This window comes from Tachysurus vachellii, chromosome 1, assembly GCF_030014155.1.
Source record: "Tachysurus vachellii isolate PV-2020 chromosome 1, HZAU_Pvac_v1, whole genome shotgun sequence".
NCBI lineage: Eukaryota > Metazoa > Chordata > Actinopteri > Siluriformes > Bagridae > Tachysurus > Tachysurus vachellii.
This window is the reverse complement of record NC_083460.1, coordinates 35,625,724-35,653,576: the sequence shown is the minus strand read 5'-3', so window position 1 is coordinate 35,653,576 and position 27,853 is coordinate 35,625,724. Positions and strand designations below refer to the sequence as shown.

Genomic DNA, 27,853 nt, shown 5'->3' with positions numbered 1-27,853 from the left:
GGATACAGATGGTGCTAATCATCTGAGATAATTTTATATATAGTGAAGTGACTGCACCATCTCAAAGCGTTCGTGTATGAAATGTCACACGTGACGACGACGACGTGTCCTAAACGCTTAGCTCTTCCTTGGTGCACCATGGATCTGCACTTCACCAGAGTGCAGATTAGATGAGTTCAGCATGGCTTATAGCATCATTAGTGACAAAAGTAATCACAGAACAATGACACACTTAACTCCTTATTGCACTTGAACCTCAGGAAGGTTGTAGTAACTGGATATTGAGTTCGACTCTCCTGCACTAAAATTTAATTACAGCATGCATTTACAGCGTATTCATTATTAAGTTTAAAGAACAATGAATTTTAATAATGCTCATGTTTGTTTGCATATGCTAGCATGAGAAAAAAAAAAGAACAAAAACACCCTTTGCAAATAATCTAGGCCCAGAGCATTATGTAGTATATTTTGAAGCAGGCAATTGTTGGCTCATGTTCATGCTTCAGTTTGAAGACCCTTAAAGAATATTGTAGACACATTTACAAATATCAAACACTTTTGGCTTGATTTCATACTACAAATCTCATTAAAAGCTAAACTTCATTCCCTGATTGAAAAAAACAACCTACAGGCTTTTCACTAATTTCATTTTCTGCTGATAAGAAGGTATGACTTGATCACAAGTCATCCCTGTACAACCCTGTAAGAAGATTTTTCCTTCAAGACACTTTCCTTCCTGTGTCCTATGTCCCTATAGTTTTTGCTACATATACTAAAAAGGGACAAAGGCAATACTGTTATTTGCAATAAATAGTGACCAAACGATTTGCTCCCTGCTTACTTTCCTTCAAACAGCCAAATCCTAATCCGAATGCTAGGTCACCCAGCTCTCTGTGCGCAGCCGTTTAAGTGATGGACACCTGATGCCCTCTGGTGGGCCACTGCCCTGGCAGGGGGTGGGCACATTAGATTGGGCATCTCTGCGCTGCTCCTCTCGTTCACTCCCATCGTATGAGCTGCAGGAGGAGGCAAGGCTATCAGCTGGAGAGTGGAGAGAGGAGGAGGGAGGGGCAGAAAGGAAGGCCATCGGGGGAGAGACAGGTTCAGCTTTTATATCCATGACTGGAGAAGATCTGCAGGACGGCTCAGTGACATGGGATAAGGAGCGAGAGACTCTGCAGAAAAGAAAAGACGGGATATTTTTGTGATTACTCTGATTACTATTATCGAATTAAACTGATGGATGCATGGATGGATGGATTGATGGGTAACAACAGAATGGATGAATAAGTAACGGATGGATGGATGGATTGATGGGTAACAAAAGAATGGATGGATGGATAGAAAGCAACCCAAATGACCAATTGAGGTGTAAATGATTGAGCGAATGGTGGGACAAAGGTTCAGCCAAATAAATGGAAGTACAAAGAGATGGAAAGCTAATATGTAAGTGATAGATGAAGGGAACATCAATAAATGGATGTACTGTACCATGAACAGATGGAAAAACAAATAAACAGTTGGCTAGACTTTTTTTCTTTAATGCATATACTGAATATTTGCAAACATCAAACCACACATCTTTTATATGGATGAATGAATAAGTGTACTGAAGAAAAAATGAAAGGATGATTAAATCTGTAAATTAATTAATAAAAAGGAATGAGGTTGTGGGTAGATGGTGATAATGGAGTAATTAACATATCTATGGACATAAGTTTGAATGGATGAAGATTGGATGGTGAGTTAGATGGGTAGATGCAGGTAGGACTGCATGTACACTTGCAAGCATCCTTCCAACCATCTATGAATAAATGTATGGATAAAAAAATGGACGAATGAATTATGTATAGATTAATAAATGTATGGCTGGATGGAGGAATGAATACATGCACAGATGAACGGATGACTGAATGAATAATTGAACTGGATAGAGGAATAATGAATACATGAGTAGAAGAAGAGATGGGGGAATGGATGGGTGGATGGATTGTTGGCAGAGGGATGAATGGATGAGTACTCACCCCTGAGAAATAACTGCTGACTGAGTATGTTGCCATGGTGACCCTGAAGCCAAAGTCAGGCTGTCTGACATGCTGAAGCCACGTAGGTTACCGAGTTCTGAGCTGTTTAAGCCATAATCTGAAAGAATTTAGTGATTAGAAATAAATTTCACAAATAAAACATCTGTTTGGCTTCAGTAAAGTGAACTCCATCGTGTTTGGGGTAACAATTGTAGTTAAAAGTGCTGAATGTGCACACACCTGAGCTGTATGCTGATGTCATAGCAGGGTATGGGAGGCCCTGCGAGTGCATACTGGGTGTTGCCATGGACACCACCTGTGTGCTCAGTGATTGGCTGGACGGTGGGCTGTTTATCCGCTGAAATTCACGTACAACAAAGAAATCTCAGAATGTACAAATTGTTATTGATAAATAAAGTGTACAACGAAAAATATTTGACCTGCATAAAAATAATCTAACGTTCCTGGGTGTCACAACCACATAGAACAAGTCAGAAAACATCTCAGCTCCTATTTCCTTTTTGTAAGCGTTAATTTAGATCAATTCTACAGGGTTACAATCATAAAACCATTCCTCTGGGAACACACAATGGCACAGAAAGAGTAAAAATTGAAAGTGAATAAAGATTTCAATCACGCTGGTAAAATGTCATTGGCTCTGGGTTCAGCATAAAGTTTATGTGTTTCTTTAACCAGGAAACTGTTGACTTTGGAATGAATGTAATCTTTACAATCTTTCTCTTAAAGCATGAAAGTATTTGAAACTCACCTATTTAAGTGAACCTAAGCTGTTCACTTAAATTAAACCTAATGGACCAATAATTGCATTCACGCACGCCTATTATTTATTATTTTATTTGAAAATATTTTGACTTAGAAAGAAAACTTTACACACCCATTGAATAAAGCCAAGCGGCTTCCCGGTTCTTTTCTGGATGTTAAACTACACTTCATAGTTTAATGTTCTTTCTGCTCTAATGCACCAAACTGAAATTAATGATCAGGACATAAGCTGTACCAACTGTGTCCTCTAGATGTTTTAATGAGAAAATGAGTTAAAGTCATTTATCTTTAAACTTACCAAATTTCCCTCTTCCTCCTCTGGCTGCTTGCAAGAGTCAAATAATTTAAAGAAATGAAAAGAATGCTGCTTACTAGACAACCTTATCTTAGTGTTTGGTTCTGTATTAAGCAACCAGTAATTCTTTAAACACGATGCATTATAAATTATCTGAGAAAATAGGTAAAGTTTTTCAGCTACAAGACGACACAACCTTTGAGAATGTACTGCTATACTGTAAGATTGATCATGATAGCAATGGCTCTATAAATATGTACCTCAATCCATGTCTTAAAGCATGTTTCTGCACTAAATACACATTTCAGTCAACATTGTACTAATAAGAACTGTGAACAATTCGAAGAGATTTCACATGAAGGTTTCTGTAGGATGATTTCTCACGAGAAGTAAAAAAAAAATGCAGGATTAGTTTAGTGATAAACACGAGGGATCTCACCAGAGATGGTGATAATTTACAGGACTGTGGAATGAGCACTCGGAGCTCAGGCTTATGTCCTATGCCTGTAAGGTTTCCTGTAGGGGGTGCTGCAGATTTAATTGTCGGTCCTCTGCCCATGCTGTTCTCTCCCTGAGCACTAATGTAGCCATTAACTGAGAGGACACACAGAAAACACACATTAGAGCAGAGGGACAGGAGTATTATTTAGTCAGTCTGTTAACAAATCAGTTTGTACTTCATCAGTTCAATCAACAGAAAGGAATATTTTCTTACATGCTGTAAATTATAAGCCTCCACATACTTTAAATATAAAAATCAGAATAAATATCATCCTGTTCCTTAATCAGATTAATCAAGTGTGTCTAATAATTCTAATTAACCACCATTGTATAATGACCAAATACACAAAAATGGGCCATTTGTGATCTAATAAACCATTCATTCATCTTCGGTAACTGCTTGTGGACAGAGTGGATCCAGTTACAGTATCTCTCTCTCTCACACACACACACACACACACACACACACACTCACACACACACACACACACTCACACAGAAACAAAGACACACACAGACACACACACAGACACACTCACACACACTCACTTTATATAATCTAAACAATATCTATTTTTAATAGGTCAAATCCTGCAAGCTCACATGTTTAATCTTTCCTTAACAAAATAGAAAATCTTACAACAGTGCCATCGGTCTGTGTTTTATTCTTTAGCTTTTAAAAATGTTAAAACATAAATATCATGGAAACAAATTTAAAGTATTAAATTCAACTCTTCAATTATGAGAGTGAAGTTAAATCCAGACTGAAGTCAGTTAAATAACCAAACATGAATCACATGCAGTCAAAGTTTAGAGAGAAAGAACTCACCTACTGAAGCAGAGTGCACACCATTGGGTGCGTGATCTGAGGAAGTGTGGACACCCGCTAAAACACACATAAAACAGGATTACAAACATAAAACCATTGCCTATTTCCTCACACATACATTCTGTTTATTACAGTATTTAGGTCATTAGTTACAAGATAGTGAGACTGTTGCTTTGGTGTAATGAAACGTTGTCGTCCAGGCTTTCCACTTGTCGTCCACTTGTCTCACGCAAATAATTAAAAAGAAAACAACGAGAACATGAAGATGCATAGCACTGACAAAATAATCAATTTCCTACTTAAATGTAGTTTGCTCCAAAGACATGGAATAAAAAAATAGTTTTCCACTGAAACATTGAGGCTAATGCTGCTTACAATTAACAGAAGCCACCAGTTTTAGCATTGTGCAAGCACTGTTTTGAGAACTAAAGTGATTTGGTTCCAAGGTGGCTGTGACTACTGTTGTTAGCTCAGTGATAATCTTTGGTCTATCTTTACAGATGATTATTTTTTTAATACATGTCACACTGGGTCTGAAACCACGTTAGCAAATCTTTTTTATGATACAGAACAACTCAACACAGTGTGAGGCAAATTGTTAAAGTAAAGCATATAAAACCAAAATGTAGTAAAAGAAAACATTACCACCTTAGTCTCCACACGTAAAACTACAGAAGCACATTCTGTACACTAAACACGCTTTGATTCATTGACTACATTTGAAGTGAGAAGGAAAAATAGTGCCAAGTCATATTTTCCCTCGTGTAGAGCTGACCTGAGAGCCGTGTGTTTGGAGATCTGTGCAGCGTGCTGGAGGATGGAGACAGCATGCCGGCCTCACTCAGAGCTCCCATGCTGCTGTAGGAGTGGACACCGTGCTCAGAGACTGGCAGTGTCAGAGGCATGGAGAAGCTCTGCTGAGACAAAACCGCCGGCTGTCGGACAACCGGTGTGGTCACGGTACTGAGAAATTCAGTTAGAACAAGCTATAGAAGGTATAAAATGTGACACTGTGTGCTGTTATATAAAAATAATCAACAACATGATTAGTGTGATGTGGCCTGACATGAAGCAGAGCTGCTGTGACTAACCAGAGGTTGATTATTGTATAACCAATATACATATCAATATAATCAATAACCTATAACAGCACATTCAAAAGTGTTTTATTCATGTTATACAACAGCAATTTGTCAACAATTATTATATAGTTATAATTATTATATTTCTTTCCAAATGACACGTGTCATTTTTATGCGTCACATGCGTCGGTTTTATTTGTTTATAGTTAGATTTTATTGTTGTAGAAACTTTAGTTCCTGTTAACGATTCAATTCGATTCAAATTTATTTCTATAGCGCTTTTAACAATGGACATTGTCTCAAAGCAGCTTTACAGAACATTAGAAACATAATACAAAAAAAGAATAATATTATATAAAGAATAATATAATACAAAATTTCAAGATTGAAATTAGACGTTTGTGTTTATCCCCAATGAGCAAGCCGGAGGTGACAGAGGCGACTTGTACACTATAGCAGATATAAACATTCACTCCCTCACCAGCCTTTCTATCATCTATATCGAAGATGAACGATGTATTTAAAAGACACTTCAAACTTGTGACACCTAACATCTCCTTACAGAAAGTTTCCACGTTACTGATTCTCTATTTTTCTTTTATATTTTTTTTCACTATTAGGCCTAGATTATGCAAAGTGTAAGCTTTTACTATTCAAACCATTATCTACTGAAACGTACTGGACCTACTGTCAGAATTCAACTGTGGTGTTTCATATAATAGTTCACGTAATGTAACTGAGCACTATATAATGCAGAGACATCATTTCTGTAACAGAACATACCATTTTATGATTTCGCATCATGTTATCGAACTCTTCATTAATTTTCTGGTATTTCTCCTCTGTGTGTGGAGTGAGAACATAAGAGCATGTGTCCACTTCTGGGCTCTCAGAGCCACGCTGCTCCTTCTTGTTAAGAGCCTGGAGGAGACAAAGGAAGCAGAAAAAGTATAAACAGTACGAGTTATCACAAGTTAGTGTAAGTAGGTCCTATGTTTACAAACGTCTGGAACAGAGTCTACTGAAAGATGAACACAAGAGAACCAATCTCTACATCTCTGTATCGTTTTCCTACAAATCTACTATAATTTATAAACATCATCAACTTCATTTCACTAGAAAAATTGTACCTATCTGTGCCTGTGAACGTTCCCTTAACAACCTTTCTCTTTTTCTTTCCTTGAAATTTGTATGACAACGGAGCTTATTTTGTTACTGATAAACCACAAAGTTCTCCTTAATTAAAACGTTCCAGTGTCGGAAAAGTTTTTCCTCCGAATGCAAAGCGTTGACATTGGAGACTCCTTCTAAAAATGTTAAATAAAAGATCACCCTATCATCAAGTGCCTTCCATACAAATCCTTGTGTACTTTGTTAGTACAGAAACAATATCATATTAGAATCAGCTGTATGATATCATCTGACCAAACAGAGCGCTGGGACATTCAAGATGATCTGCCATCAGAACAAGACCAGTTAGCATAAGATATTTTCACTTGTAAGTGTGTGTTTTTATTAATTGTTTGAATCTGTACTTGCAGTATTAAAATAAAATATAGAAAATAAAGGCAACAGATACAGTGCAAAGCCTTCATCTGATTTTTTTCTTATTTTTTTAAATGCACCATTAGCAGTGGGCAAATACATGCCGGGTCTGCCAAAATCACTTGCCAAGTCCCTTTGGCTGAACACAGCTCAGGTTTCCGTGTGTTTATTTTGGACAGCACTAGGTCTTTATTTTTAGAGTCAACCAATTAGAAGCACTTCCTTTCGATGTGTTCGTCAACACATGACTTACAGTAAGAGATGCTGTATGCTCGTCTTGGTCACGAGTCCCAACAGGCGTAACAAACAGTACATATTGATTTTGTGTACATATTGATTTCTGCCAGATTCAGCCTTCAAAATGATCTCTGTGACTGGTCAAAAAAAGTCACAGATTCAAACTACTCTTCTGAAGTTCTTCTGGATCCAAAGCACACTAATGTCCTGTGCTAATAATATATAGGTCTCAGGATGCTGATTACAAACTTTAACTGTTTGCCTCCTCTAGAAGAGATCAATGAAACATCCTTGTAAATGAAATTTATTAGATTTAACAAGCAGCAGCAATTGCATGAGAACCACAGAGAGTACTGGCTCATGAAACCGCACTTGCAAGGACAAACGGTAATGGACAAGATAATTTGCTAATAGCAAGTGGAGCAAATGCTTGTGAAGGTCAGGATGGCCAGAGAAATGCAACAAAATGATACTAGTCTGACTGACAGACAGATCTTTAATTACTGAAGCATCGGAGCTAAAAGAGAAGAATGGAGTGTGCAGCAAATATACAGTACTGCAGCAGCAGCAAAAACAGACTGCAATCCCACACACTGCATTTCTGTCTGCTTCATCCTAATATGTAGATCCATTTTTTCCACAGTTTTTCAGTGTTTTTTCACATGGTGTAAAACAAAATCAGAGCTGGTGCGTCATGGAAAGAAATATGTTACTGGTCTCAAAGTAGGAAGGTGATATAACAGTGAATATTTTAAACATCTTTTGAGTTTGAAACTTTGTAGATCTGTGTAACATGCAGCCCTTCACCTCGACAATGTCTGAGTTAGTCCGGCTCTCGTGAGGCTCGTTGTACTCTGTGTACTTGAGTAAAACCTTGTCCATGTCTGTGCTGGCATACTGGAAGAGCTTATTGGAGCTGTTGAAGATAATGAGTGCGATCTCGCAGTCGCACAGCACACTCAGCTCATACGCCTTCTTCATTAGGCCAAACTTCCTTTTAGTGAAGGTCACCTACAGTCAAGCACAACAGAAAAAATGGGATTATTAGGAATATTATAGTTAAGTGTGAAATTCAGGATTTTCATTTGTCATTTGGCAGACCCCCTTATCCAGAACCACATTCGATCTCATTTTATATAACTGAAATAAGTGGTACGTTGGTGTACCTGGGTCTCAAACTCACAACCTTTAACTCTTTAACCACTAAGCAACCACAACCAAGAAAACCTACACGGATCCTACATGAAGAGCAATCAGAGATAAGATAAGATAAGAACAAAAAACTATAAAGTGACAAAAGCTTTTGTTGCTTAAGGACCTGAAAAGTCTGCAAAACACCAATCAATAACCAGAGCTACAAGAGATCTTTTTAATGAAATCATAAGAAATAATTAAGCAATATGTAAGTCATGGGATTTCGTGGTTTGGGTGACATCACAAAAGTTTTACAGGTTAAAGTAAAGTTTCAATTTAAGATCATGCTAATTTTTTGGCCAAACTATTACTTTTAAACCCTATTTTGTACAACAGACATGTGCTGGTGTTCTCTCTGTGCTCGTTCAACACTACAGCAGTTAGACAGGCACACCCAGTACTTGTTCTAGACTCTAAAATTCGTGTTCATGCTGCAGCGTCCTGCCCTTGGAGATAATAAGTGTGTAATGGCCTCATTAAGAGAGTCACGAGAACCCAGTTCCACTCTTCTGTTCGCGCCAGTGTGACAGAGCACAGCTGTCAGGGTTGCCAGATCTCGTCATGTTCCTTGCCAATTATCACCCCTCCCTGAGGAATGCTAAACCTGCCACCACTTCAGTGCTGAAGCGCGGATGGTACAGCGCTGCATGAATGCTGTCATCTGCGCTGGGCTGGTGCCATCAAATTCATCGCGAAAGACAGGTACACGTCATTACTTTACAAATGCACGATTTAGGAAGGAAAGCACTTTTTTGGCCTTTCTCTAGCCATGCAGTTTAGCTTGTTATGAATCCCTGCGCTCAGCATTTCATAACACTTCAATGATGCCTGACTTTGCTGTCAGCACTTTGTGGCCTGCTGAGTGTAAGGTTGCAGAGGGATGAACATTTTGGGGTAATTTCCGTGGAGAATAATATGGGATATTAAATACAGGATGTTGGCTAAAAATATAATTTATCAGGAATGTGTTAACAGTTTGCACTGCGATATTATTTATGCACTTACTCCATAAGGCTTAAAGTGTCAATCTATCTGCATGACCGAATGAACTATAAATATCAATTAAACACATATACAGTAGATAAGCGTTCAGCTGCCGACTAACCTGTGTTCATGTTAAATTATATCAATAACAAGAGCACAGTGCCACAGATCTGAAGCAGCAATTTACACAGTACCCCTGCTGCTTCTCAACCCGCCTCCTACCCTTGTACAAATCCACCACCAGCCTGAGGTACACAGGTCTGGTCTGATTCACCTCAATATTTCTAGATATAATAATTGTCTAATATGTGAAGGTGGCTTTGCTTTAAACTGCAACAGCAACATCTTATGGAGGAAAAAGATTAATTAAAGGTAATTGAATTAAAAATGATGTTTGAAAATAATAAAAGTAATTAAATCAAAAATTAGATATACATACAGTAATCTATTTGAAAATAAATGATAAATGACATAAAATACAAACAAATATCATCAAATATAAAAAGAGTTCTCTGAATTGTAACGGAGTTGTCAAGCTTTCAAGCCAAATGATTTGATTCTTACTGATTTCTTTATTATTATTTGAGACAGTTTTGCACTTCAAAGCTTTCCTGTTATTTCGTCTTTTTTCCTTTGTTTAAAAGCCTTAATAAGACAACGGAGAAGTGAGAGTGGAATGAAATCATATAATATTCATGAATATTATTAATTTTATGTTACATGAACAGCCTTCAGACACAGAAAAGACATGTCTCTTCTTCAAGCCATCTATAATGTGAGATACTCTTCTAGCTGTAGGCATTTGGTTAATGGGTGCAGTAAATCCTTGACGTCATTCAGATGAGAAAGTGTCTTATAATTAAAAGTTAATTAGGCTACTCAGTAAAAAAAAAAAGATATGAAGTTAAAGCGCCACCTTACTGAAAATCTTGAGTCAGCATGAGTCAGTCCGTGTGAGGAGTGAGTGAGTGAGTGAACGGATGAGTGAGTGTATGGGTGCATGGGTGAGGGAGTGAGTGAGGAAGAGAGTGGCTGAAAGAGTGGATAAGTGAGTGAGTGAGTAATTGGATAAAGGAGTGAGTGAGTGAGTGAGTGCGTGAATGAGTAAGTGTTTAAAGGAGTGAGTGAGTGATTGAGTGAGTGATGAAGTTGGAGAGGTAGTGAGAGAGTGAATGGATGAGGGAGGTAGTGAGAGAGTGGATGAGGGAGTGAGTGAGTGAGTGAGTGAGTGGATGACGGAGTGAGTGAGTGAGCGGTTGAGTGAGGGAAGTGGGGAGAGAGTGGATGACAGAGTAAGTGAGTGAACGGATGAGGGTGGTAGTGAGAAAGTGGGTAAGTGAATGAGTGGTTATGAGAATGAGTGAGTGAGTGAGTGAGTGAGTGGTTCAGTAAGTAAGCAAGTGGCTGAGGGAGTAAATGGTTGAGTCAGGGAGTAGTTGAGGGAGTCCAATGCCTGGTCTGGGAGGTGCTTCATTTCTAAAAAGGGTGCAGTGTATATCAAGCACATAATAAACCAAACTCAAGCTCTTCCAGACAAGATAGGGTTTGTTGTGCTGGTGTGAGGGTTTATATTTAGAGCACAAGGCAGCTTGGGTGAATTCCAGCTTGGCTCTGCGGCTTCATTTTGAGTGATGGCCATCAGGGGTTAGAGAGAGAGGAAGCTAGAGAGCGAGAGAGAGAGAGGGAGGGAGAGAGAGAGGGAGAGAGAGGGAGGGAGAGAGAGAGGGAGAGGGAGAGGGAGAGAGAGAGAGAGAGAGAGAGAGAGAGAGAGAGAGAGAGAGAGAGAGGGAGAGAGAGAGGGAGAGAGAGAGAGAGAGACTATATGCCTCTGACGGCTAATGAGAGATATGGAGCCGTTCGTTCCTCTAATTACTCCAACCACAGCACGGGGACAGCAGGTCCAGTGAGACCTGGGACAAGAGATGCAGTGTGTGTGTGGGTGAGCCTCCTCCCAGTGCCACAGAGTCAGTCTGCCTCATACGATCTTCAACCAGCCAGGGAAAAAAGAGGGGTTAGTGAGCAAGAGTCTAACATATCAGGACACAGTGGTACACAGATGTGATTCCTTATTAAGATTTTTCCCACTGCATCTCTGATGTGCCCATCAAACCTCGTATATTAATGGAAATGTAATGCATAGTTACACTGCATGGCCACATATATCTTATTTAAGTGTTAGTTTACTGTTAAAAGTAAATAAACTCCAAAGATCTGCAAAGACTTTCCACTTGATTTTGGAGCATTGCTGTGGGGATCTGTAATCATTCAGCCTCGTTTGTGTTAGTGAGATCAGGTACTGGAGTGACCTGAGTGGGTGACAAGGGCCTGGAATGAAGTCAGATCCAGTTCATCCCAGAGGAGTTCACCGGTGTTGTGGTCAAGGCTCTGTGCAGACCACTTGAGTTCCACTTGGCAAACCATGTCTTCATACAGCTCACTTTATGTACAGGGTCATTGTCATGCTGGAACAGGTTTAGGACTCTTAGTTCAAGTAAAATGTTTCTCTTAGTTCAGCATATGAAGTCATCCTACAAATTTGTGGCAGCCGTTACCACATATGGGTGTGAATGTTAGTGGTCTGCAAACTCCTGGCCATATAGTGTACATGTAAGAAAGGTGGTTTCTCATGCTGTTTCTGCTAAATAAACTAAAATATTTAGCAGCAGAATATGAAGCATAAAGATAAGCCTAACAGTTTATGATCTCAATTACAGACTACAGTAGGCAGTAGATGAGTGTTGCCTGTGACCTTGGTATTAACTGACATATTGATGTTCTGTTTAAAGATAAGTAGCTCACCTGTCTGTTTCGCTCATCCATGATGCGGGTAATCTGGATCTTCTTCCGGCCCATTCTCGCCAGCTTGATCTTCAACAAATTTCTGGAGTTCTGTGTAATCTGCTTGTGAACCCTTTCTCCGCTAGTGTGTCATTAGAAAAAGGTGATCTTTCACTGGCTTTATCCAAATACTGCAAAAATAAAAATCAATTTTGATTAGTTTGTTTTGCTAGCCTTAAAAATACACCTGATTTTTTGGTGGTGCATCAAGGATGAGAAAGTCACGTCATATGATAACATTAGGTCATGTATAGTTGAGTTAAGTGCAGTATTGCGAGCCAAATGTGCAGTAGTTAATATCATACTTACAATTAAGACTACTAGCAGCAACATCCTGGCAACATAACAGACTCCTATTATTTGTCTGTTCCTATTCAGAATCAGATTAAACATAGCAGGCTTTTTTATTTTCCTTTTAAATTCTCTTGATTTTACATTATATTTGACAGTAAACACTATTTCCTACTTCAGTCCACACCTTGAACTCTTCTTCTCAATTATCTGACAAAGGTATGAACAATGCACAGGTAATTTGCATAATCGGAATGTGTTTCCCAGATAATTGATTTAAGTACGCACGTAACCCAATTGTGAACAGGCATAGCTTTCCCTGCGCAAGCTATATTTTGACTTTAGTCACCACTTCTACATTCAGCTCACTGGATCTATGGTCTCAGTGAGAATGCACACAGAACATCCTACTGTACACTGTGATAATGAATAGCCAGGTACTTCACAGAGTTTAGCTAGGGCCAGGCCTGTGAATGGAGTGCCTCCAAAAGACTTATTAAAAAGAGAGCAGAAAGACAAACTGAACTTCATTATCAAAGCAAAATGTAGAGATCAGCTTTGTGCGTGAAAGTTTATGGTTCCTCAAACTCCTACGCGGTGTGAAAACCGAACCACGGTTTACAATAGCAGCCTTCTATGAGGACGCCAAGTTCGTCCAACAATGAGCAATACTTGCATAATCAGCGGCTCAAGCCAAGTGTGCCTACAATGTAATATGTCATTTTCCACTCATCTCGCTCAACCTCAACTAAAAAACCAGCAACATCCCACACACTGAGTCCTGCAGACGCTCCATTGTTCCACAGTAATTACTGTTCTGAGAGTCAGCAGGAGCTGCAGGAATTTACTGCACTCTGAATGTAATTGAAAATGTCAGATGAAAACAGTGGGTTATATTTGGAAGTTTTAACACTAGGCGCCTGACGAATGTTTTTTTTTCGGTCGGTGGTCTGAAACTGAACTGTGAGAGACGATCGCATCTCGGGTGTGTTAGAGTGAGCAACAGCAGCTTCAGTCTCAACCGTTTTCACACCTTCCTTCTCATCTCCTCCGTTACCAGGGCAACAGATGAGATGCCATTAAACAGGACAGCCAAGTGTGGTTAAGTATGACGGGGTGTGGCTGAAATAGAACGGAGAGATAATTAGCATATTCACACATGTACTGTATGCTATGAATTCAAACGCTGTTTTGTAGCATAATGTAAAAAAACTGTGGTATTTCTTGAGCAGTGAGAAGACAAACTCAATTCAGAAGGCCATGGAAAGGATAGCAGATTACATGATAACTGTGAATGTAGGATTTAAGGTATGCATAATGTGAAAACACTTTACACACACGGCTCAAAGCTCATCTAGTTGTAAAATAATAGACTGACCCATTTGAAGTTCCTTGCATAAATATTCAACCCATTCTGAACTTTTTCCACATTTTGTAATGTTGCAAACTAGCACTTAACTGTACATAATCAGGATTATACTTTGTTAAACAAATTTTTTTTTCCTATAATACAGATCTGGGGGAAAAAACAAATACATTTTACTTATCTACCCTGAGAACATCATCCACACAGTGAAGCATGGTGGTGGTAGCATCATGTGGAGTTACACTTGGCCTCCTGATTGTTTCTACCTTGCCATTTGGCCAGAGTTAAATTTGTGCCGTATTTTTCCATTTTGTTATAATGTATTTCATGGTGTTATACAGGAAGGGGAAACTTAATATTTAAAAAAAAAATGAATACCATAACTTTGTCCTGGAATGTTGTGATAGTTATGCAATGTTCATGATGCTGGTTGTTTAAGCATGTTCTCTAACAAACTACAGGATCTTCCAAGAACAGATCCTTTTATATTGAGGTCTAATTCAGGGGTTTTATAGAAACTTTTATGTTTTTCAAGTCAAGTGCACTTTATTGTTATTTCTCTAGAAAGCATTAACACATCAGAACAATTGTTTTTTTAATTTGCAAGTATTTATATTGCACCACCCTGCCCCTTAAAATTATATTTTGCCCTATTCTGTGTAGATTTATGACATATAAAGGACCCAATTAAGTTCATTTCAGGATCAGGCTGTAAGACTAGAAAATGGGGAAAAGTTTGTGTTGTTTATGAATTACTTTCTTCCTCAGCACTTAGTTTGGTATTATGTATTTCGCACAATGTTATTCTTTCCTTAGTCTTGTAGATTAGCCTCATTAGCTTAAAAAAGAGAAGAGGCAAACATCAGACACCGAGGCTGACTGACTAACTCTGGGATAACAATACAAAAATTCTGCAGATTCGAATTTTAGGCTTTGAATTCTGTGTACTTTATATGTAGTGGTTTATATTATAACAAGCAGTTGTGTTCACATATTCAAGCTGTGTGTGAATTCCTGCCACTGTGTGAAAAACAACCATTGCCATAAGCGTAATTCACACCTCACATGCTGTCATTTAGAAGAAGAAGAAAAAAAGCTCACAAACATGTGCTTCACAATCTGTGAATAAGCTCACAAGTGTTCTGATCTGGGACTGTGTATCTCTCGTGTAAAAAAAAAAAAAAAAAAAGGCTTTAACATTTAAACGTGTAGGTTTAGAATTCCTGAGATGAAGCAGCAGCAACTGGCAGCATTTTAGCCTGTAAATCATGAGCTTGTCATACCTTGCACGTTAGTGGTAACTAAGGGATGCATGAGAATTTCCACATGTATTTTGGCTACATTTTATACGCTTGGTTATTTATTTTTTTTACTCCATATCTGAAAAATTGTTAGTCACTGTTAATTGCAAACCAGTAGCTGATGTTTCCATATCTCACAACTGATACCAGCTGGAGAAGGTAAAGACCAGCATTTGTCAGAAAGCACTAACTGCCCTCTTCTATACCAAAGCTCACAGACACTCATGATTGGCTACTGTTACTGTGAATGACAGGAGAAAAAGCAACAGCGACCCTCTCCAAAGCCAGATACTGTCTCTTTCACCTCTGGTCACAGATAGCTGTGGCATCAGATGGATTTGAATTTGCAAACGTGTCTCTATTGCGCTATTCGAGAGCCCTGAACTGGCCACAAGGAGCTCTTTCAAAATAAAAAAAGGGGTGTCATGTATGACTACAGTTACTGTACACACAGTCTAAAGTTGGAAGAGAAGCTCCTTGTAACTAAGCCGACTCTCACGTCTGCGTTCCTCGATGCATTCTTGGGAGTAAGACGAAAAAAATCTGCCAACTCATGTACATCAAATGGGCCAAATGGGAAGGACAATGACCATGAAAATACAAAACATGTGATTTGAATAGCACTTTCTTTAAACAAATCTAATCCGGTACAACTACAATGATCTTATCAAAAGCCACACATCCTGATTACATCTCATTCCTTGGCATATCAGCATCCCAGGGTCGATTAGGTTTTCTATCTTGCAGCGTGGTTTATTTACACAGCTACACAAGGGAGGTGTAATCTCATACACATTCAGCTCATAAACACACTCATGGGCTTTTGGAGGAAAATGGATGCAGCACGCTTGAGCACACTGACGACTGTATGCTGAATTAACCACAGTTAACCATCGCTATGAAGTGGCTATACTTTTTCTAAAAATGGACGAGTGCTCTAAATTCTGCACCCGTCGGAGCTGGCACGCTGAACTAACTCCGCGATTACAGCTTCAGAAAGAGGCATTTAGGAGAAAATGCAAACAGTTTTGAGAGTTTAGTTACGGCACAGAAACTATACACACTGAGTACTCCATTTATTCCCAACTCACTCCGCTCACTAGCACCGGTCTGGGAGGACGTGTGCTTCCTCTGAGAGATATGAAGCCATCACATCCCTTCCAGTATCACATACTAACTAAACCCAAACTAATACAAATGTACTGGATGCAGCAAGTAACAACTTTCTACATTCAGTTAAAATACAAAACTTGATTCAGTTCACAATGAATTCTTTGACTTCATGACTGAATTTTATTTTGTGTGTGAGCACCATATACAGTATCTGCCAGTGTAGAAAGCTCTTTGCTGTCATGCACAAAATGCCATACATCATATTAAGATTATTGGCCAAAAAAGTCAAAAATTATTTAAAGTACTTGAATATTAATCAAATATTCGACGCATTTTAATTTACAATTTATGTAAAAGATGGATCTTTTAACTCAACACTCTATTGTCAGTGTACTGTACAAGATTTTGTCTGATCTTGTTTCTGATTGGCTGGTGAAGGCAGAACATGACACGAAGCATCTACATTCGGATCTACATTCATTTTACATACTATGTACATGAGCTGAAAAGTCCTAGCCTTGCTCATTGTTTAAAAAAATCTTTTATTATTTTAAACCACTCAAGATTTTTAAAATGTAAAAAGAAGCAGAAAACCTAGATGACTGTTTTACAAATTTTTGAAGGACACTACAATTCAATCTGTATGTCTTTGTACATTTTGTCTTTGTACGTTTTATCTTAGCTTGTTTTTAATTTAATTATTATTGCTTTATATTTTGTAGTTTTGTGTCACAGCATCTGTGCCTGTTTTTTTGGTACCACATGATGGCACCATATTGTTTGCTAATTATCTTTTTCTATAATTAACAGGTAAACAGCTTGTGTGGTTAAACACAAAATGATTAAAAAAAATAACTATTCAAAATAATTGCAATAGAACTTACAAATAATTAACGTTTTAAAACAATTGTAATTAAATGTAAAAACAACATGGCATATTTCATTTTTAAAGGTGTGCAAAGGTTTTTTTTTATATTGAAATGATATACAGAATTTTTTTTTAAATATAAGCTATTATACACTCATACTATACATAAAACATTTAACATATCATTAGTTACACCAACCATATAAAATCGGACCAACTTCACACCCTGACTTTGTATGAAACGCACGTTTAGATGGAAAAGTTCTTTACCCTTCACAGACGAAACTCAGATCAACGGCAGACTCCAATTCTCAAAACTTCAAAACAATTGGAAACTTTTATACTCTGTTGGTGCTCGAGTTAATTTCTGATGAGATCACTGTACCTAATAATCTGTCAAGAAAGCTCCATGCTTTAAACTTCATCCTGATCAAAACGCATGTTAATTTGGCATAACAGGATATCAGTGAGACATGACTGAATAGCGTGACTCCACTGGTGAGGACACGTCTGTCCTACGTCGTAAATCATAATTTTATTTTGATTCATTATAAACTACACGGCACCCTCCCGGTCCTGCACGGCAGCTTCATGCTAGGCCTCGCTGACTAATTAGGCGTACTGTGAGTCTTTTCCACTATAAGTGGGGAATGACAAAGCAATGCTCACAAAAGATTAAAAACATCTGGGCTTAATTTGAAGGGCGGGAAAAGTGTAATTACTTTCTCACAGCCTTGAGAAATTCCACAATATTTACACATTTTCCAAGATTAAATAAAGAACACCTGCATATCTAATTAGCTCTGCATAATACAACATGGTTTAACTGCTGTATAACCTTTTATTAGTGCAGCACATAATGCTTTTCTCTCTCGGAAGGGGCTGAGCTCATGACAGAAACAGTGTCACGCTGCCCCGAGCCCGTCACTTTTCGTGTGCTTAGACCAGAGAACCATATGCTGCCTCCATCAATTACATTCCCACTAATGTTCCTGCGTTGGTCTCTGTCCGTCTCTGTCGCTTCTTTAGAAGAGCTGAACCAGATGTCAGGGTTTAAGCCAAGGAAAGGAAACACCGATAAAGCTAAGTTACCCATTTCTGAGTGTCATTAGCAACCCCTAGCACTTCAAATTAAACAAAATAAAATATGCACTTCATGTACAAAACATCAACGCATTTAGTAAAGCAAACAATATAAAACATAAATAAAACATTTACAGGGAATTTAAAAGAACTTCTTCACTGGTGCACCTTCCACAGATTTATTAGGCAACTTCCACAGCTATAGCATTCGTATCACTGCACTTGCACAAAGAAATCCTCAACAGCGTTTTTCAACCTAAATCTCTAGCACATCAGGAGCACTTTAGTGACAACCACGACATGTTTTGCTATACTGAGAAAAGAACATAACAAACCTAGCAGTGTGCTTTTGCACACAAACAGCTAATTACATATGGCAAAGCTCCAGTACTGGAAGCTTGCATCAAACTACAAAAGAACAGCTTTGTAACACGTTCTCTCCTATTGCTGTATTTAAGCATTTATTAACAATTGCCCAGATTGTTTGTTAATTACACAATCACACATACGCTACACAACACTTGGAATACACGTTTTCTCTGAACACGAATAATGCACTGTTACTTAGTGCATCACTGTCGCTGATGATCTTTGTGGATGTCGTTCACATGTACAGTGAACTTTAATACTGTATTTAACATGACTTCTGAGGTCTCTCCTGACAGCTGCGGGATGTACAGTATTATCTTTGCCACACAAATTGGCAAAAAAGGAGACACAAAGCGAAGTCAGGGGGTAGATTTAGCCATTTAAAAATGCTATTTTCTATTTAAACAAGTACATTTATTTTCTAAATAAACCTAAATAAAATATCTTAATTTCAGTGGATTTTAATTGAAATTGTGGCTGTACATAGTACATACTTAATGATATTAAATAAATTAAAGAAAAAAAAAATCAACTATGTACAAACCCCATTTTAAAAAAGAGTCATGCATTTTAATACAAGTATTAAGTATTTTCTTGCTTCAGCTTTAGCTACTGCACTGATTTTAACTTTGATGCTTTCAGCCTCCAACAGATCATCGAAGAAACTTTACTGGAGTTAATAAAGTACTGGAAGAACTTTACAACGGGTTACGAATACTATGCTGCACCGGTCGAGTTTAATGTTCGATGTTGAGCTGGGTTTGTTAAGGTTCATTTATCAAGCTATTTGGTTTAATAAAGTGTATACTAATAAGAATAAAAATGAATTGAATTAAATAAAAGACATCTTAAAGAGGCTCTCGATCAGACCAGATGGATGTTCCAACACCGTCTGACCACTTCAGACTTTACCAGATCGTTTGATTTGGTGACCTAATTATAACTATCCCCTGGATTTTACAGGATTACTGGATTACTGTTTCCTTCCAGTTGAAATTTGGACCTCTCCACACTGAGTAGCCTCCTTTTCATGTTAAGGCTGAGTAAATAGAGCTGAAGACTCCCGACTGCGAGCATAGCCGTAAACGCAGTTCTGTGCTCTAGTCACCCTCTCACACACGCACACACACACACGCACGCACACACGCACGCACACACGCACGCACACACACACGCACACACACACGCACACACACACGCACACACACACGCACACACACACGCACACACACACGCACACACACACACGCACACACACACACGCACACACACACACACACACACCGTGCTCCAACCCCCTCGTTCTCTCTGTATAAACTCGAACACTATTTCCTCAAAGTCTGAGATGCACATGAAGGTTAAAGATTCTCATTTAAGAGAAAAAGTGAAAAATAAAACTAAATATTTACCAACAGCTCAGCAATCAATCTATTAGGGTTGAGCAGTGGCATTATATCTCAATGGCAAAATAAGAACGATGTGAGTAAACTATTAGACCTCCATAATGCTCTGCTGTACTTTTTCTATTATAAAAAAGTTTTAACCAAATAAAACTTAGTTATATATTATGTGGAGATTTCACACAACAATATGGCGTAAGGGTGGAGCAAGCACGTGTCGTGTTGGTGACTCTGCTACACATGAGCAGTAAACTTCTGAGATCCTGGAGGCACACTATAAGGCCAAAGGTATATGGACACTTGACTACGTCACCCATATTTTCTTGGGTGGACTATTGCTTCGGGATTTGTGTTCATTCAGCCACAAGTGCATTAATGAGGTCCGGCAGTGATGTCAGGTCAGGAATCCTGGGTTCCAGTTCATCCCAAAGGTATTCAGTCTGGTTCTTGCACTCCAAACCTTTCAAACATGAAGCTTGCTTTGTGCACAGAGGCACTGTAATGCTGGATACAGGTTTGGCCAGGCCTCTTAGTTCCAGAGAAGGGAAATTTTAACACTACAGCAAGCAAAGCCAACCTAGACGGTCATATGTATCCAACTGTGTACATTTTGGGGAACACCCATGTATGGGGGTCATTGTCAAGCACCCACATACTTTTTGAGATATAGTGTACAAAATATAGTGTCCCATCATCACACAACCATCACAGATGTCCTCACCACTTTAAGTAGACTTAAGCCTACTACATTTTTTGCCATCTGTCCACTTTTTTGGTACTGAAGTCCCAAAGCACATAAAAAATCCAGAGGGATCAACTTATTTTATATATATATATATATATATATATATATATATATATATATATATATATATATATATATATATATAAATCTGCTGTAACTCCATCTCCAATCCATCTCCAAAGAATATGTCGTCTACAAATACTAAAGAAAGACAAACAAACAGTCTGCTACAGGCCTCCTCTGTAATTAGCAACGTTTACATGTTTCAGTGAATTACTCCTGCGATGCAACGTGACATCACCTGGTGCACGTCTGACCCTCTAAGGTCAAAGGTCTCAGTGCAGGCTATTAACAGAGTGAATAGGATTGGTCTGAAGAAGAGGATTAGCGAATGACAATTAGATCAGTCCTGAGCCACACTCTATACAAGGTCAAAAGAGTGATGGCCCCGAAACAAGTCGGGAAGTAAAGCAAGGCTGAGCAATCATCAGAATGAAGCACAGACACTGAGACAAGTGAAAAGGCAATGCTTTAAAAGCTGCTTGCTGCATGATTAATTAAAACATGTTCTTTATATTAACACATCAAAAGCTGTGATGAACAAATTTAAGATGTAACTTGAAGAGATCACCTTATATTTATCTTTATTAAATAGGAAGATTTTCAGGAGAAGCAGAGATTTTCCATGATGTGCAGCTAAGCAAACTGTATGCACTAGCTCCTAATATTTAAATAAATAATCTACAATAAAGAAACATGAGCCATCCTATGAGTTTAACACCACATGACAGCTCCAGTATCCCCGGTTTGATCCTGAGCTCTGGTTCTCTCTTCATGGAGTTTCTGTGCATGTTCTCCCCATGTCCATGTGGATTTCCTCTGGGTTCTCTGGTTTCCTCCTACCTCCCAAAAACATGTCTGTGGGTGGATTGAACGCAGGCAAAATTCCACACAATATTCCCTGATTGAACCAGAGACCCCAGAGCTATGAAACAGAAACACTACCATGTGCCACCCAGATATCAATCATTCATGGAAATTTTTTAATTATTATTCTTTTTTCCTTTGTTTACTTTTTAACTGGTTAAAATGAGTCTCTGTAATAACAGTAAATACTTTTTCATTTTTACTAGTGAAAGCACAAATTGTAGCTTCTGCACTACAATGTAATCAAACTGCTCCAAAATACTCTGAAATGTTTATTCATTTTCATTAGTTTCTTCTTCAGTCATTTTCTCATAAAAGACCCGTTTGAGTCCAAACATGCCTCTCTGTATATACATATACATATCCATTGCAAGTGGAAACTGAATCTGACAGTAATCTGGCAGTCCAAAAACATGACTATTTACCACATCAGAGAATATGCTAAATAAGACGAGGGAAAGGTATTTCTTGTTTTATATCAAAACCTATCATTTCCTGTCAGTGAGAAAAATATATCCTCAGTCTGATTTTTGCAGTGTGAAACTGCCCAAGGACCTGCACCTTAGAGCCCTTTCAGGTTCCTTAAGTTGTGCTAAGCGCTGGTCAGGCAGAGCACACTGGTAATAAAGTGCAAAGCTTTTTTTTTTTTAGCTCGCACAAGGGCACGGTGCCAGACCTCGATCCCTCGGGTTCGGACGCCAGCGCTGGATCTTAACAGTGAGGGCAGTAAAGCCCACTCAGGTCGCCCTCCAGATCTAATACACAGCTTGATTTGGCAAGCACAGAGGTTTCTATTTCCAATCCACAAAAGCTGGCTTCATACGGCTACAGGAAGGCAGATTGAGGAGCTAATATTTGGAGACAATTTTATTTGATTTCTGTGTTTATTGAGTGTAGTTTTTGACTCGCGGGGAACCTAATTAGCATCAAACGTGCGGCGTAGCGGTCAGACAGGAGGCAGCCAGAGGGTTTGGTTTCAGAGCTGAAGAGGCAACATGAGGCAAGAGGGAGGGGAGAAAATGTTTAAATTCAGAGCTGAATTAAGTCCTAAAGCGGCCAAATGCAATAATATATATATATATTGCATTACATATATGATTCTCAAACACGTATAAGTTTAGTGATAGTGGTAACATTCAGCTCCATTTGTTATGCAACAGTAGTAACTCACTAGTTAAGTGCTTATGACTGAAAGGTTTAAAACGGGTCTAAATATCCGAGCTACCATGTGAGCCTACTGTTGGGTCCTTGACCCCTTAACTGTTCAGAGACAGGAATGAATTTATACTTACTTATAATAATGTTGATAAATATGTAAATGTAACATTTACACCTTTTATTCAGTTTGGTCTACAATAGGTTGACATTTATTATTCAATTTATTTTATTTGATTTAAATCTTTTTTTTTTAAAGAAAAGCCTTCCTCGACCCCAAAGCACTACTTTGTCAATTAAGGCTGAAAAGTGTTTGTGTAACAAGAAAGTACATTTTATTGGTTAAAAAGGATACCATGTGACTGTTTAATCATATTTCATGTTTGTTGTATAAGATTTAAGATTTATAGGAATTATACGTTTGCAGTAAAGTTGCAGTAAATACTACAGTCATCTAAATGTGATGATCTGATAAAGTGTTTTTTTAAATGATCATTTTATGATACTGTGCCTGATACTTTAAGTAAAACAGTACCATTGGTCTACAAACTAATGTGTTTGTTATGAATAAATGCGAGCTTATCTTACCCAGAAATGTCTTGTCAGGTTATACTGAAAGTCAAAGAGATGCTGGATGATCCTTTGTTCTTCTTACAAACTTCGTAACAAACCTTGAAGAAAACAAAGAGAGAAACAGAAAGAGGAAGAGAAAGGTTTTAAATATTACAAAAACAACACACAGTTAATTTTCCATTTTTTTTATCCTTTTATTGTTTCAATGTTACAGAAAATCCTTATAGAAAGTCAGTTAGTTCGTATTATCACTTATATAGCAGCTACTGTATAAACAGCTTTTCTTCTGACTATTACTAAGCACTGACACTGGAGACTCCTTACAGAAACCTTCACCTTACAATGAGTGTAAGTTTTAATGTAATCATTATAAGACTTTGATTATCTGCAATATCTGTCAGATTCTGATGAAAGTAAAAGCCTTCGTTTGGAAGAGAGACAGAAAAAATACATTTCACAAACAAAACATTGGTCTTCTGAAATGGCTTTATAAAAAAAAAGTTTTTTAAAAAGTAATCAGAGTTGTTCATGTCTATGAAAAAAAAAATCACAGCTTGCTACTGAAAAAAGCAGAAAGCTTTTTTTTTTTTTAAACTTCAGCTCTGACACTCGAGACACCTTCAATAAATGTAAAATAAACAAATCCTTAGAGAATGTTTCACTGTGTCAGTGATACTGAAAACATTAGATCATGGCCAGATTAGATTAATGTCCCTGTGAATTACCTGTTATTCTTGAAGCAATAAGGAATTATGCTTTAATATAAACGATCACCTCCTCCTGACCAATCAGTTTCAAGAATTCGACAGCATTGTGGTACAACACAAAATATATAACTGATCATCAGCACAAGCCTAATTTTATTAGATGATAATGATAAAAGACCATTAAATAGTCCTAGCCCATCACAGGCTACATGTAAATGAGTGGAAGTGAATTTAAACTCGGTGTACAGTTATATGCTTGTGTTATACTAGGTGCTACCTCATGATTTAGCACATGCACGTCATTTGTTAGCAGCAGGCATCACTCAGTCTAATCAGATTGGTCTTGTGCTCTAAATCTCGAGCAGACGGCGTGAGTTTCAGCCCTAATGTAATAGACTCACGGCTATTAACCTCAGGGAGCATCAGGAATAACGAACACAGTGTACAAACACACTCAAAGCCGAGGCTATTTTCAAACCACACGAATCTAAAAAAAGGCTCTTGAAGGCTTGTTACTATTTTTATTTCTGGTGAAGCCAGTTATAACTACATCATTAATGAGGCACAGAGCGGATGGAGAATAAAACATCAGCATCAATGCAGCCGCAAGATCAATGCGAGCGTCTGTGCAAAAGACGTTTTCACAAAACACAATATTTAAAAGTTTGAAATAATAAAACAACCTCATCACATAAGGGATTAATACATAATCGTGGAGTCGGTGTTAAACAAATCGAAAAACATTTTCATTGTAGAAAGATAGTATCGCGTTAACGTAATAATGTTATGGCAATACCAGACGTCCAGTCGGCGTGCACGAGTCTTTTTTTTTGTGGGAAAGTATTTACACCATCTCACAGCACTACGTGTCAGATGATGATATGTTAAGCACATTTGGTGTAATATACAGTGTATAAATTCACTACAAGGTCCTGATAATTCACCCTGTATCATATCGCCATATCGTAAACCGGATATAAGTGCACGATGGTAATGTTTAACATGGATAGACATAAAAAAAATACATTCTTTTTCAAAAATTAGTAGTTTATATGAGAAAGATTCATTGTTCTAAAGATATTTAAGGGGAAAAGTATTTAAGGTAATATTACAGACACATACAATAAAGTTGGACTGGAAAAAAGTTGGATTCCTTATATAATTAATTGACTTTAAACACCTCACAGTTAATTATGGATCCTAAAGGAACATATTAGGATGAATAAATTCTAATCTTTGATATCTGCATTTATATTAAATGATGTTGATATTTTAACAATATTCATTAAACTTTAATAGCAAAGTTTGCTCAAATATATAATGAGGAAAAGTCAATTAAATTATGAAGCAGTCGGAAATCCCTCGATACTGTCGAAAACCCGGGCACGCGCTCGGTATCAGTGACCAGATCGCCAGATCCCTGAGTAAAGTGGATCACCGCACGAGCTCCAACTCACCACTGACACCGGATGAGTGACATAAAGAAAGCGGGTTTACTGAATCTCAGACACACAAGAACAGTTCCAGTATCTCTTACTTTCTTTACTTACCGTCTTCCGCTGAGAAACAAAGGCACGTTAACGAGTGAAACCGTGGGATCGAAACACGTCCTGAGCCATTCTTCAAAACGGCCTCGCGCGCTTCTCTTCTAACTAGAAGCTAACAAGCCGAGCACTGAGGCGCTAATGCTGCGCGAGCCTCCTCCCTCTCCCTCAGTCTGTCTCGCGCTCTCTCTCTCTGTCTGTGTGTCTCTCTCTTACTCTCTCTCGGTCTGTGTCTCTCTCTCTTTCTCTCTCTCTCGGTCTGTGTCTCTCTCTCTCTTACTCTCTCTCTCTCTCTGTGTCTCTCTCTCTTACTCTCTCTCTCTCTCTGTGTCTCTCTCTCTTACTCTCTCTCTCGGTCTGTGTCTCTCTCTCTTACTCTCTCTCTCGGTCTGTGTCTCTCTCTCTTACTCTCTCTCTGTGTCTTTCTCTCTTACTCTCTCTGTCTGTGTCCCTCTCTTACTCTCTCTGTGTCTCTCTCTGTCTCTCTTATTCTCTCTCTCTGTCTCTCTTACTCTCTCCCTGTGTCTCTCTTATTCTCTCTCTGTCTCTCTTATTCTCTCTCTTTCTCTCGTCTCTCTCTCTCTCTCTTTTTGTCTCTCTCTCCCACTCTTTCTCCTCTTACTCTCTGTCTCTCTCCCTCTTTCCTCCCTCTCTTATTCTCTCTCTCTTTGTCTCTGTCTTTATCTCTCTTTGTCTCCCTCCCTCTTTCTCCTTCTCTTACTCTCTGTCTCTCTCCATCTCTTATTCTCTCTTTGTCTCTCTCCCTCTTTCTCCTTCTCTTACTCTGCCTCTCTCTCTCTCCCTCTCCCTCTCTTCTCTCGGGCGCCACAGAGTTTTAAATTGTTAACACGCGCCATCACGTGCAGCACGACTCCACTCGCGTGCTCGAGAAAGAAATGAAATATTCTAGAACGGGCGCGTGCATCTGGCGGGAATTTTCATACCCAGGATTCCATTTAACCGTTACTGAGATGAAGAAGAACACAAACTCATAAAGTCCAACACAGCACTTAAAGTCTATAACTAATAATAATAATAATAATAATATTAATAATAATGTGTTAATGGGCTTAATGTCTTCAGTCATAGAAAGTTCAGGAATATAAAAGTGCTCAGGTAAACAGACAGCATATAAACTGTATACATGAATAATGAGGATATATCTTAAGGAGCTAAATAAAAATCCTTTAAATTTATAATTTGAACAGTTCATTTAATACAGCTGTCTCAGGCTTGAAATGTGACCTGGATAATTGATTTATTTGGGAAGTATAAATGAATGTTCTGGGGAAAATCAAATCCGCCCAGTTTCCGAACAACCCGAGACATTGAACACAAAATCTGCCTTGGCTGATTGACTATATACAAGCTAAGTGCTTCATTCATTCTGCTCCATCTTGGTCAGGGTGGGAAGACTGGGCACAAGACCAAAGTACACTCTGAATGGGATGGCAGAATAGATAGCAGAGCACCAGAGAGGGGAGAGAGAGAGAGGGGAGAGAGAGAGAGACAGAGAGAGACAGATGTATGTGCGCGTGCGCGCACACACACACACACACACACACACACACACACACACACACACACCTCACAACTTCAGGTATTTGGCATGAGGGAGAAAACTAGAGAAATGGAGGGAACCTGCATGAGCATGCAGAAAACACACAGAACTCGGCCTGGACAGTAACTTGAGCTCAGGATTGAACTGGTTCCCCTGGAGCTGTGAGACAGCAACACTTCATGCTGTGCCTCCATGCCAACAGGCCAAGTGATATCTGTGCAAATGTGATATTTCACTAAACTATTTAGGTTAATTTATTCATTCTGGTTTCTTCAGTAGAAGCTTTCTTTTAGTCAGGGTTGCAGTGGAAATAGCACACACACACACACACACACACACACACACACACACACACACACACACACACACACACACACACACACACACACAATTTAGAGACACCAATATACCAGCATGTTTTGAGAAGTGGTAGAAAACCAAGGCCCATGAGGACACGGGACTATTTGTTTGAAATCTATTTTGCTTTTATGTATTTAACGCTTGCACTTTGTTCACTCAGCACATGGCTGACCCAGCC

General features: G+C 38.5%; 1 protein-coding gene across 2 annotated transcripts; it reads right to left on the bottom strand.

Annotated features, from left to right (window-relative positions):
- Positions 1 to 339: 339 nt before the first annotated feature.
- On the bottom strand, positions 340 to 25,928 carry LOC132855716 (myocyte-specific enhancer factor 2A-like). Of its 2 annotated transcripts, none has more exons than XM_060884887.1 (11): positions 25,761 to 25,928; positions 23,519 to 23,601; positions 12,274 to 12,443; positions 8,104 to 8,307; positions 6,298 to 6,435; positions 5,208 to 5,367; positions 4,433 to 4,489; positions 3,542 to 3,696; positions 2,265 to 2,382; positions 2,025 to 2,142; positions 340 to 1,175 (listed from the first exon to the last, which is right to left on the bottom strand). In XM_060884887.1, the coding sequence occupies exons 3-11, from the start codon at positions 12,325 to 12,327 to the stop codon at positions 875 to 877; spliced, it is 1,305 nt and encodes a 434-aa protein (XP_060740870.1). In that variant the 5' UTR covers positions 12,328 to 12,443; positions 23,519 to 23,601; positions 25,761 to 25,928; the 3' UTR covers positions 340 to 874. The 2 variants fall into 2 exon arrangements, with proteins under 2 accessions (XP_060740870.1, XP_060740879.1); XM_060884896.1 differs by having other exon boundaries at positions 5,208 to 5,346.
- Between the last annotated feature and the right edge of the window lie 1,925 nt (positions 25,929 to 27,853).